Source organism: Pyxicephalus adspersus, chromosome 2 (assembly GCF_032062135.1).
Source record: "Pyxicephalus adspersus chromosome 2, UCB_Pads_2.0, whole genome shotgun sequence".
Lineage (NCBI taxonomy): Eukaryota > Metazoa > Chordata > Amphibia > Anura > Pyxicephalidae > Pyxicephalus > Pyxicephalus adspersus.
In genome coordinates this window covers 16,236,914-16,250,812 of record NC_092859.1, presented here as the reverse complement: position 1 = coordinate 16,250,812, position 13,899 = coordinate 16,236,914, and the positions used below count along the sequence as shown (strand labels likewise).

Here is a 13,899-nt window from a genome sequence, read left to right as displayed (position 1 = left end):
GCTATTATTGCGTGTTATGCAGTTTAGCCTAGAAAGCTATGAAGTGCCTAGACTAGACTATAGCCTCTAAGGCAGTGCTTCTCAAGCAGGGTTTTGTGGTACTCTATGGGTCCTCCAGAGGTTGCTAAGGGTTGCTTGAAAAATTAGTAATTTATGGCTCCAAGATCAGTTACTAACACCAATGGTCTTTTTTCTTACCTATAAGAGTGACATTCTTCCCAATGACCAGCAATATAAGAGCCATTATTCCCATGACCACCAAGCTAATTACTGTGATCTTTGGATAAAGTAACTATAGCAAGGGTTCCCTAAGACTGGCAAGTTATTTCAAGGGTTCCCTCAAGTTACAAAAAGGTCAAGAAAAGAGGCTAAAAGGCATTGGTAGTCAAAGTGAAATTGCCAGAGTATCAGCAGCAGCCAGCACTTTCATAGAGCCTCCAAACAGCAGTAAATGTTTCTTGAGTTTAAAATGAATGGGATGTAAGGAATCTTTGACATCTTTAACATTTCAATAACCCAGTACTGCTAAATTTTTAAAACAATGCACACTAAGGTAGAATAGGAACTCCCAGCATAATAACCTCCAAGGCCAAAGTGATAACCACCACATATCTGGTCAATGGCCGTGCTAATTAAACCCTCCATCACTTATGGTAAGTGGCAATGCTGTTAACTCCCCCATCCCCTCTGCATTGGTGGTCAATATTATTTAATCCACATTAATGATCAGTTCTATTTAACCCCCTGCAGAAGAGTTAATAGCAGAACTAGTAAAACACCACCACCAAATTGCTGATCAGTGGCAGTGATGTTAAACTCCCACTCCATGAACATTGGAGGTCAAAAGTGTTTGTGCTCCCACTCCGATCACCCTGGACTGGAATTGTTGAGCGAAGATCGCTCCATATGGGAATACTGGCTTCAATCTGCACATACAGATGGTTGTATGGCTTCATATGGTTGTGTATTGGCACACAGGGATCTAAGAATGAATGATCTTTGAAATATTACTTTTCTGTAATAGAGTAGGTAAGATGGCCTTTAAAATGACAGATGAATCAAATATCCACCTGGTGGGGTTATTAATAGATTTAACGTGTCCTAATCTTGGCTGAACAGAAGAGATGTTCTCTTACAGCTGTGTAGGTGCTTCTCAGTGCTTAGTGTTTCTGCTGTCTACTGATGATTAGTTCCATCAGGCTTTGCCAGAAAGATTATATGTTATGAATATTCATTAGCCTTCTAATCTCTTAGTCTGAGCCTGTAAATTGTGCTAGAAATATTTGTGGCCTTAGCACTTTTATAAAACTGTCAAGAGAGATTTCCATTGCATGTGAATATCTATTGTTGAAACCTTCCCTTGGTTTGTGTTTTGAGGATGGAGCTTTTAGTTGGACCACAAGAACCTTTATAGATGACCCATTAGTGCTACTAGAGTCAGTCCATCTACAAGATGGAGAATCAGAGCATCACCCTGTGTTGTGTGATCAGGGAGCCAGGGCTGTCCATAAATGAGAGGAAATTAGATATATAGTTCAGTTTAGCAGCCACTGGGAACATAAAACAGTTGTTCCTTCCACTACTTTGCTTCTATACACAGCTTGTATTTACATATAAACCTGATTACGATTAGAATTTGCCTTCTCAGTGTTAGGATTAGTTAGGCTTTAACTATTACTAAATTACCTTACCAGTTATTTTGTTTGTATAATAAATTGTCCATTGTTATTAAAATGACCTGCACCCAGCTTATTCAACCAACTGCATACCGAAGACTTATCCTGAAGTTGTAGAATATTGTGTAGAAGCTTCAAAGAGTTTTGTTTGCATAAGTGTTCAGAGGTGTGTAAGATACATAGTGGGGTAAAATGTAAAACGTTCTTTAGGTGCACTAAAATTTAATTACAAATACAAAGAAAAAATCTTTTAATAGTCTGATAGGAGCCACATTCAGATTTGTGGTTACCAACTACTGGTTGAAGGAACATAGCTATAACCTGCACTACAAGAAAGGACATTTTTAAGCTGGTTGCTTTTCACAGCAACTAAATGACAGATAAAGGATAAACTAAAGGTAGGTCATTGTTTCAGGATAATGGACAAAGCTATGAAAATCATTCACTTAGCTTCCCAAGTCCAACTGTATTCCCAGATCTGCTGGTTTACTGCACAGTTCTGTTTATCCGGCGTACAGACAGCTCTTTTGGACTGTCCTCTCCTTCTATGGAATACGGTTGAAGAAGTTACGGGATTAGCAGTCAGATTAAAAAAATGTGACCGAAACCTTCCAATGGAATACTGTCAAGTACGGAATTGGCTTAAAATAGAAGGTGCTCATGCGTTATTAAAACTGAAATATTGGGAATGATTTTCCAGAAAGACACCAAAAGAAACAAAAGAATTTAGAAAATGAAAAGAAGATCAAAAGAAGTTTAAGTGAGTAAAGATGGGTAACATACCGAGATGAAGAGAGAGAGACAGGAAAGAAGCATACCATAGGCTTACACATCAATAGACATTAGTACACAGAGCACTTTGGAAAGGATACAAATACCATGGACGTAACGATAAAACAAGTGTTACATCACGGACTAGGAGAGAGTGATAGAATAAGCAGATAGAGAATGTTGGAAAGAGTCTAGACAAGCTATCAGAATAAACACTGTGAAAAACTACCAGTTCAACAGAGACAGTAGGATGAAGCACAATGAAACAGACAGAACAATTAGACAATCTCCCAAAGGACATATATGAATGTATAATGGGTTTCATGTTTAACAGTGTCTAACCATTTTCCAAGTAGGACAGTGCAAGAAAATTGGAATATAACAACAGAATGCTGGAGCAATGGCCTAAATTTAGAAAAAATATATTAGAACCTTTCAAAAATGCTTGATGGCTTCCATGATGTTCTCAGCTGAAGCCGAGGAACTACACTATGGGCAAAAGTTTTAAAAACCTGACCAATGCTTGCGGGACATCCAATTCCCATAGACAATTATATAAGTTGTCCCCCCACCCAACACCACCACTTTTAACCTATGCTTGTTGGACAGTCATGGACATTAGCCATGGACATTAAGTTGTCCCCCCTGTCCAACACCACCATCTTTATCTCTATATCAACCTATGCTTGCTGGACAGTCCATTGCAAATGCATGGATAATAATATAAGTTCTCCCTTCATCTCTATAACAATCTCCACAAGATATTGGAGTAAGTCTGTGGGAATTTAGGACCATTCAGCCAAAAAGAGCATTTCTATATATATTCTGTCTTTATTGTCATGTGCAATTCTATGTCGAATGCACTAAATTATAGAAAATAAAGATATTTGACTCAGGGACTTTTCCACCATGGATTCTCACTGTTGCACCTACTTACTCCACCATAGATTCCCATGGAAGTGAAAAGACCTATGGTACCCCCAGACATCAGGCAGTGGTTGTACAGTATGACTGTTGCATGCATGCACTGTAGGATGTTTTTGCTTTGACATTCATATGGCTGACTGCACTGGTGGATTGTGCACATTTCTGCCCTGTAAAGACCCTTCAACACTTTTGGGATATTGGAAACCAATGAGTGATTCCACACTAAGGAGGTAATTCAATAAATGGAATTATTGTTAGATGAATAGTTCCTTAAAACTGTTCGTAAACCAATACGGTAAACTTTTATTTGCTCCCCTCTGGTCTGTTCAGTATACCTTTAAAAGTGTTTTCTTATATAGGCTGAGTGAACACAAAAACACCTGTTGATGCATGTAAAACTATTGTGCTTATAACTTTCTGCAAACTTTCATGGTTCCCGACTATCTATAAGGACTGTAGACCCCATGCCCTCGAGAGGAGAATGTAATATACAGCCCTACCCTAGGATGTACGGTATAGATACCGAGCATCAAGAGAATGTTGTTGTTAATGGCAGGATCATAGGGTAAAAATAGCGGGGGAAAAAAGCCTAAAAATGGCATACTAATGTTGCCATATATAATGAATAGTAGAGAACAATAAATTATATTTTCATCTCAGTGTTTAGATACACTTTAAAAGACTAATTCCAAGCTGGAGCTTGGCTCGGGCATAGGGAATCTTTCAAGGTTTTTTGTTCATGCCAGGACTGCATTTTTCGTCCAGACAAGTTATCATGAGTGTCACAGCAGCTTGGTAAAGTTTAGAAGATGCAAGTCAAATGCACCTGTAAAGAAACTGAGAAGCATCTGAAACTGATATCAAAAGGACATTGAATGCATCTAAAATGCATCTGTCCCTGCATATGTCTATATATGCAAGTCCTAAGTGTGAACCCCATGGTGTTCTCATTCACATGGGAGATGTAATGGTTGTTTTTCTCTTTTAAGTTTCCTGTTAGACATAAATATCATCGATATTCACACAGAATGTGGTAATGGTAATTGCTTGCTCTTAAAATGATCACTAATCCCCCACAGCAGACATGGATGGTAGCTTTTTCGTCCTCAATTCCAGTAAAACCTACACTCAGTGAGTGATTTTCTTTTTTTCTATAGTTGCTCTTTTGCTCAAAGTGTAGGATATGACCAAACCTTTGATGGATTGTCTGAAACATTGGGTGGCTTTTGGATGTATTTTTTTAGTCTTATTTTTTCTGGCATATCTGCTAGGTTAGATTTTGGATACTTGGGTAGGTCATAAGGTACTTTTAGGCGCTTTACAATTATGTGTGTTCCGTATCCAATGCTACATATAAATATTTTTACAGGTTGAGAAATAGTAACCACAAATGAAGAATTTATACAGTAGTTATGCCAAAAACTAGAATAAAATGAAAAATGACCTACCAACAAGGGGCTCCAGCACACGCATGACACCAGTGTGATTGCCAACAGCTGAACCATCATCTCCAAGTCATGGGAACGGGCTCCTCTGCGGTGTCTCTTGCGTTCTACTCTGGACGTTCTCTGAATCCGAGCTTTTAGCAAAGTAACACCAACTATCACGTTGCATATCAAGGCAGCAGCCAGCGACCCCAGACCTAGTATAGAAAAAAGTAAGCAAAATCCTGGGGGCTCCTGTAAAAAGCACCAGGTTCCTGAAGGTTGTAACCCATAGGTTCCGTAACCAAGAAATGGAAGAGTGGACACAAGAAGAGCTACTGTCCACGTGATGGCCAGTCTTATCCGCGCTCGGTTGTGAGTAACCATAATGGAATGGCACAGAGGTCTTGTCAGTCCAAGGCAACGTTCACATGCCATAAGAAGGCCAAGAAAGAGCGGAGAAAGTCCAAAGAACACCATACAGCAACCAAGAAACTGACATCCAGCCATTGATATTCCTCCATAGGAGTAGAGCCACAGAACAAAGGATCCTGTGATGACATGTCCAGCCAAGTCTGTCAATAAAAGACCTGAAGCCAAAAGGAGCAACTGCGCTCTGGAACGTCGGAGGCGCCGAGAGTGGGAATATGCCCGAGCGAGGATCCAGAGACCAAGAGCATTGGATAATGCACCTATAACCATAGACAGGGATGGAAGGAGTGGGGTGGAAGATGTGGAACGAGAAGGTGCAGTGGTATAGGAAGGAGAGGTCGGAGGCCAAGGAGAAAACATTGATGAAAAAGATGAGTTGAAATGTAGAGGTGGGGACATTAGAGGGTGACAAGCTAATGGAAAGCAGTGAAGGGAATGGGGAATAGAAAAATGCAATAGTAATTTTTAATATGTGAGGAGACAAACTTTTTACAAACTTAGGAGGTAGGTAAAGAGATGTCAGGATCATGACGAACGTAGAGAGTGAAGTTGGAGGGGAAAAAACAAAAAAATAAAAAAAACAAAGTTAGTTTTTTCACTTTAGTTAGTTTTATACAATTTAGCCTCAGCACACACGTATTACCACTATTGTCAATGAAAAAACTACAATCCCAACATTTATACAGACTTATTGCCTATTGCTAAATTCAGCTCCTGGGCATGTGTGGCGTACTACAACACGTCCTTTGCCTCCCACATGGAAATATTCATATATTGCTTTTCATGCAGGGATTTTTAGTCTACTGGTATGCTCAATCTTTTTAAAGTTACAAGTTCTAAAGCAGCAAACTTTTATTTTTTTTCGGGACTTCAAAATATTACCCAAATAATACTCTGCATATATGAGCGTCTATGACCCTGTAGACTGGTCATCTTGTGAAAAGCGACACTTCTATGAGTGTTACGTGGATGACTGCAGATATTAAAATTTCCTCTATGACAACAAGGAAAATATGAATATATCCCTTGGAAAACAATAGATCCTTCTACAGCCTGAAAAAGCATTATGAAGTTATAAATACCATACTCAGAGTTGATTATTTTCCTGTCATGCCTTACAATACTAAACTTATGATACTAAAGGATATCATAATTTACCCGAATAGCCAACAAATGTCGGAGACCTCATAAACAGGTAATTTATGTACGTGTTTTGGTATTTCTGCAACCGAATATTATGTATTATCCTAAAATTCCGTATTTACCAAGAATGTTTAAACTTAAGATCTACATAACTGCTTTGGGTTAATAAATGTTACATATATGGTTTCAGATAAACCTCACATTTTTAAAAGATTTGTATATAACACTTACTGATTTTTTGGGATCTCCGTTGGTTACGTCTTGTTCTTTCTTGAGTGACAAATCCTGGGGTGTGTCTGCTTTAACCACAGTCCATGGTGTGATTGTCTTATATCACTTTGCTTACTTGCATGAAAGTCATAAAGTGATCTTCTTGGTTACACTTATGTCTGATTGTCAGAGGTTTCTTGCTGAAACATTCCCTTTCTTCTCTCTTTCCCTTCAGTTTCTCAACTCAGTCCATTCTCTGTACTTGGATCTCCCTTGTCTGAGCTACACTCTTCCAATCTCAGACAGGCTATCTTCTTATGCTTCTATCATCCTCCCCTGGATGGTGCCTCCTCCTCTTTCTCCTTCCACAAGGACCAAGAGAAGGGTGAGAGGATAGGGTGAGAGAAGACAGACAAAGGGAGGAAGAGTAGTGATCAGATGTGGAATAGGAAAGAACACATTGAAAGCTCTTCATTTAAAGCTGAACTCCAGACACAAATTATAACAGTTCTGCATTCATTATTGCATTGTTAAATGGATTTTTAAATGCAAGACCTATAAGTACCTGACTTTGCTTTGTATAAGATTCACTTGCACTCCCTTGTACAGCAAAGCTCAAATGGGAATCAGAAGAAGCAGGCACGGGTACAGTCAGTTGTACAAGGAGAATGCTGATAAAAGCAGAAAACAGAGCTACAGAGAGTTGGGCTTATTAGTATGTTGCTTCTCTTTTCATTCTTCAGGTACAGGTTGGTTTGTAGAACAAGACCTGTAAGTTTTACAGTCCATCTCCAGGTATTTTTAAATTAAATAGTACCCCAGGCAGGGTACCAAGTAAAAAAGAGCAGATTAGGCTGTAATATCAACCTTCAGTCTCAAGCTATCCACTGATGCAATTTGTTTTTGGTACGAGATGTCCCCATGCTTCCTGGTTAAAATGTCCCAGTAGCATTCAACCAGGAAGACACAGATTGTACCATAAATATAGGTCATCATGGTTGTTCTCTATGCCTCATAGTGGATTGAAGCAAAGGATTGCCCCAGACCAGAGAAAATACCTGTCAAGTAATGTGACCAGTCTAAAGAGATCCCAAATAGGTGGTGGAGAAGACCTTAAAGGCCTGGATAGACAGGAACACTGTCAGGAGGATTATCTCATTCTTGAAACATAAAAGTCATATAAGAAGTCAGGAACTTGCCCAACCCACCAAGATCTACATTTGTATGAAATGATCATTTAAAATAAATGAGATGAGAATAATATAGTCTTGCTGTACTCCCAAACAAAAAGGTGAATATATGGCACAGTATAAAAAACATCCCATCCAGGTAACAGAAGGGAAAAACTGAGATAAGGGAAGAAGAGTGAGGGAGAGAAAACCAGGACAAAAGAAAAGAATAGGAAAAGAAAAAAAAAGGAAAGAAAAAGGAAAAGAATATCTATTGCTAATTATAATTGTGCAAAACCTGCCATTCAAGTTAAGTCCAAAAGATAAATAACAATTCAGTTTAAATACCCAAAATACTGCTTGTGTTCATACCAAACAAAATTGCTTCTGGTTTGCCCTCCCTTCCTATCACCTTACCCTGAAAAGACTTAATGAGACAGGTTTATTAAAGCTCTCCAAGGCTTGGGAGGATACACTTTCATCAGTGAGGCTAGGTGATCCAGCAAACTCGGAATGGATCTGGTCCAGGATTCAAAACATTTGCTAGCAAAGAAATCCATTCCAGGTTTGTGGGATCATCCAGTTTCACTGATGAAAGTGTATCCTCTCCAGCCTTGGACAGCTTGAATAAATCTGTCCTACTATCTGAATCATTTGACTCAACAAAAGGTTCTACCACAGATGTATTACATCCTTATTAAAGCATTTTGTTGCATTGCATAGTTCATAAATTACGCTGAGGGCTCCACTTGTTCAGGTGATAGGTAAGATGGTTAGAGGGTGAGATTCTGTGAGCAAAAATAATATTGGATATTTTTGGTAAATGTGTTTAAATATGTTTCAAAAATGTTTACATTTTACAGGTAAAGCTGTGCAAGTTTGTTCTTGGTAGGGTTAGTGAATATGTGGTTGGCTAAAGGATATGTAGCAACGTGTGGTTGTAAATGGGGTCTGCTCAGAACAGAGACCAGTTCTTATTATGGACCCCAAAACTCTGGACTAGGTCCTGTTATATTAAAACTGTAATTGACATACCTAAAGGTTTGGTGGGTAGGGGCAAAGGTGTATCATTGAAGGGATCACAAAAAGGAAGAAGGAAGTCCTGATTCCCCTTCATCTACTGATCTTCAGTTAAACTTCATTAAGATTACTTTGTAATATTAATAATAATATAAATAAACAAAACAAAAATATAAAAACAATAAAAAATGAGCAAGAAAAATAATAAAAGGTTCTAAAGGTAAAATAAATCAGGAGAGATTGTAGGAATGTAATGTACACTTTTAGGGGAAGAAGGGGGCATGACTGAAAACTTTAAATACATTAGAGATGAAGTTGAGATCAAGAACGTGACCTAGACTAGCAGCAGAAAAGTTTAAGCCTAACTTCAAGGTATAGTTTTACTGAAATAGTGGCCACTAGCAGAGATAGTAAGTCAGTCAACAGTAAGTGAACTTCAGCGTGCTTGGGAAAAACTTAGATCTAAACATCCAAACAAATTAAAAACAAAACAATAATAAAGAATAAATTATAAAACAAGGGGGCAGTCTCATCTATTTGGCCTTTTTCTGCCATTACTTTTCTATGTTACTATGTAACTAACCAGAAAAAAAAACTTGCGCTGGAGTTATGTCATCCTGACCTGGAGAATGAAGATGGCTGAAGATCCCCAACCCAGAGAAGAAGTCTGGGTGAAGGTAACCAAAGGAGCAACAAAGTGATAGTGGACATTACGACTATTGCTGTCCTTGCACTTTAGATGGTGAGTCGGCCACAACGTATAATTGTGTTGTGCATACCTTCACATTGTATCAAAACCTTGGGTGCCAGGGTTCTGCCAAATTCCGCTTCAAGCAGAACTCTTAGTTTATGCAGCTCTGTATTCATTATTACATCAGTAAATCTATTTTTAAATTCATGTCAGGTAAGTACCTAAGTTTGCCCAATGATAAGCCTCTTGCAATCCCTATATATAAGAAATAGAGTGTGCAAGGAAGAAGGAATTTTTCTGTCTATTCACAAGCTGGGATGGGTCCAAGCTCCAGGAATTAAGGTAAATTATGTAGTCAGGCTAGAAAAAGGGATCTCTGTATTGAAGATTAATATTTATTTTAATTCCCCTTTAAACATGCTAACATTATTTTTTGTATTATAGGTTTTGCAAAATAAAGCAGAAATACTTAAAAATGTTCTATGGCATTAATAAGTATACTAATTATATATTAATAATTATTATAAATCCTCTATCAGTGGGTCTGATGTGTTAAATAAAATATGTTGTTACAATAAATACAAAACATTGAAGGGTTTCTTGTCTTGGGGAAATTGGGGATATTGCAATTCTCTTAGTGATTTCTGCAATAATAAAGACACACAAAGGATGAAGTTTCTGCAGAATCCAAGACTTCTGGTAGTGCCGTTTTCCCGGTCTCCTGCCACATGCTGTGGTTCCTTCTGTCAGCATCTTCTCCAATATAGGAAGCAGGAGTGGCGTAGGGGCTGGAGGATCAAACCAATGAGTGTGGTGGGAGAACGGGAATCTGATACTACTGAAAGTGTTGGATTATGCAAGCAGTAGTTTATCTTTTCTTCAGCAGGCGTCAGTGATGCAGACAGCAAGAGAAGGAGACTGTTCCAAAACAACAAATAAAATTTCTGGGCAAAACGCATTGTTACGTAGGAAATTATACATGTGAGGGACAACTGAGGCCAGATAAGGGAATTTTGATACCCAAACATTGAAGAAATGTAAGCATGGTTTCCAGTTTGAAATATGGTAGTATTGGACTTGTCATGTGCTAGACGGCGATAGCAAGCTTCTTAGGTATTTCTTGAATATTGTTACCAAACTTTTTATGGCAGTGGCAGTGTTCTTTCTAGAAATGTTTTCAAGCAATGTGGAATGGTGGTCAAAGAGTGTGTGTTTGTGGGGGGTAACACATGACAAATTTAGTGTTGTCAGTTGTTGATGCCATTGGAATCCAGTAACCCCTATAATTCTGTAAAATGTCTACCACCCCTCTATACTTTTTCCAACTTTCTAATGTCCAACCTTTAAGTATGTCCCATTTTTCCATGAACTTTTTATTATCCCCCAACTGACCAGTGCCCGATATTGTGATGTGCAACTTTTCAGTTTCTACCCATAAACAGCTGGGTGGTTACTAAAAATGCTGGATAGTGCACCCAGCTAAAAGAGGGTGGAGAGAACACTAAGTGGGTCCTAATTCTTCCATGGATGAATAGCAAAGGATCAGATGTTCGGAGAACATCACCAGTTTTGGTCCCCTGTGGGGAAGGAGCTAGCTCCAAGCTCATATATCAAGCCTTACTTATAGTATGCCCATAGAGACATGGGGGTAATAGACATGCTAGCAGATTGTGGCTACAAAGGCAGAGGCTGGTGTATTAGTTTTACCTCTGAGATCTTTCATCCATTAATGATGCATGATTGGATGCTTGGCTCTTCTCCAAATGATATGGCTGTAGGCCAGCTTGCATAGTTATTCTGTCGTGTGGTTTCCCAGACACAATTTTGATGACATTTACATGATATTTAACTTTTCGCTTCTGCTTGCGGACTAAAGTTCCATTTTCACAGCCAACTGTCATTTATGTGCAATCCCTGCAGATTGATGAGTGTGAGAAATCCTTAAAGAATAATTGCACTCCAATTATGTCTCTGACCACTGAAGAGCAAATCTAAATTGGACACCCTACCTAATATTTTCAGATACAGAGATTCAGCAGACCTAGCACCCCTCCAATCCATGCTGGTATTTGCAGTCAATAGTTGCCATTTTTTATCAACCCAAAAAAGATAGGAGGTAGATGGAAGGTTTAGTTTCTGGTTAACAGGGGTGAGGATTCTGCTAATAAGAAAGGGACTTTAAAGATTCAAACATCAGAGGTATAGACTGCCTTTGCCCAGCCCACTGATATTAAAATAACCACCTCCTATCTCTATTTAGGGGGCTGTTGATGGCTGTGAACACGTCAACTCAGAGCTAACACAAGACCCTGCCCTTTGCTCCGACAGGAGAGTACAGGGAATGTCTACATTTATTTTCACTTAAATTGAGCTCCCACAAAATTCCTGCAAATCCTGCACCCTCCTCCCATCTTGGTATGGCACCAAACCCATAAAGAAGTACCCCTTACAGAATATCTACAGAAACATCATCCATATAGAGACAATCTGACTCTCTGGAAGTATTGGAAGCTGGAAGTTTTAGCCTGCACTAAGTCCTCAGATATGGTATTACAGCATTAGATTGATTGGAAAAGTTTGGGTTTGGCTTGGGTGTGTTGGACTTCCCTGTTGGAGAGAGGTAACTGCTTCTACACAAAGAGCTTCCCATTCTGCAGCATGCTGGCCGGGGACAGTCATTTTTACTCAGACTGTGGCTACTTTAGAATGAAATAAAACTGTGCGATATATAACACCTTTTTGTTGGACCCATCAGAATTGTATTTCGCTGATACAGGGCTCTTTTTCCAACATATTGTATTCTCCATCTACAGGTGCACTTTAACTAATGGTTTTTCCTTCACTTTTCTGTTTTTATCTTCCTCGCTGTCTTTGTTCTTTCTGGCAGAGATTGTTGTTTATCATGATTTCTGGCTTTTGTGTGATATCAAACATAGCTTCCACCCCCCATCCTCCGGCAGACACATTGCTGTTCTGAGAGGGTGCCTCTCCTAATAAGGCATTGTGTCCTGGAAATTCCCCAATTCTGGGACCCTGGAAAACCTCATTCTTTGCAATATTCTCCACACCACGACAGCAGCGACAGAGGTGTGTGAGCTGCGTCAGGGATACACTGGAACAACAGGACACAGCAGCGGGCATTGGCTTATGAGAATATCTGAGTACAGAATGAGTGGTGCCATAATTAATTGCTTTGCTCTTGGTGTTTAACAGGAATAGCCGAGTGCAGTGTGAATATTGCAGTAATTGGTCGGCCAATTCTAGAGGTGTTCAACAGCAGGCGGCATTTGCCACAGCAATTAAATAGGAGTTATGATTTGCATCATTTCCATTTAAACTGACCGCATAACATAACCCCAAAGCAACATCAGCAAAAAATAATTTAATGCTAAAAAAACATGACTAGAGAAATATGGGAGAAATTGTAGATGACTTTTTTTTAAGATGCAAGGCCTGGGCTGTCATTTTTATTCCCCCTTTACTACTTTTTTGAGGAACTGGCCTGGAATAAGTATGGAAATGTCTGTCTCCATTCTTCACTACCTGGATACTTTTTTCTGCTAGTGAAGAAAGTGTAATGAATTGTATTTATGGAGTGTTTCTGTGCCTATATCTCTTGATGGGGTGGTTTGTGTTTTTGGCGCAAAGAGTCCCAGGCACATGAGATGCTAATGTTAAGTGTATGTAACATTGTACTTTCCTATTTAACCTATTACACCATATAAATACTATGTAAGAATGATAATACATCACTGGTGCTTGGAAATCCTACTTTCATTTCTCAGCAACTGCTGTACTTGGTTATTTGACCAATCACGGGCGGTAACGAGTCCCACATTTTCCACAGCAACCTCTGCAAATCAAAGAATTCCTTTCTGTGTAATTGAAGGTTGAAGTCAGATTTTGGGGGAGAGACAATTAACCTAACTGCATGTTTATGGGATGAGGGAGGAAACCGGAGTACCCAGAGGAAACCCACGCAAACACGGTGAGAACCTGCAAACTCCATGCAGAGAGTGTCCTGGCCGAGACTCGACTCGGGTACCTGGTGCTAACCTCTGAGCCACTGTGCTGCCCAAGTATACTATAATCATTTAGTAATATGATAGGAATGTCCCTTGACTCAATGGCTACGTTTTGCAGTATTGAGCAACTCTAACTTAAACAACCCTAAAATGCATTCTTGTTCCTTATATTGACAACTTATTTGAACCCAATAACATGGCACTATGGCCACAGGTTATCCTGAACCTGAGAAGCTGAAATATACATCCAAACCCAAACAAAATCCCTTTTCTCCTAACGTTCCCTATACAACATTCTGATCAAACTACAATTGTTCAATAAATAAAAAGGGATTCTTTTCCCCAGCTATGATTTAAACACTTAAACAGAAACATCATTTTAATTCTCTAACAAATTAACTCATTAAAAAA

General features: G+C 39.0%; 1 protein-coding gene across 1 annotated transcript in view; it reads right to left on the bottom strand.

The window, feature by feature from the left end:
- The window catches only part of PTGER1 (prostaglandin E receptor 1), an 11,826-nt gene extending 5,022 nt beyond the window's left edge, over positions 1-6,804 (bottom strand). Inside the window, exons 1-2 of the mRNA XM_072399685.1 lie at positions 6,605-6,804; positions 4,823-5,726 (exon numbers count right to left, since the gene is read on the bottom strand). Coding sequence (XP_072255786.1) covers positions 4,823-5,629 — 807 coding nt within the window. The 5' untranslated portion in view covers positions 5,630-5,726; positions 6,605-6,804. The remainder of the gene's footprint in view (positions 1-4,822; positions 5,727-6,604) is intronic.
- Between the last annotated feature and the right edge of the window lie 7,095 nt (positions 6,805-13,899).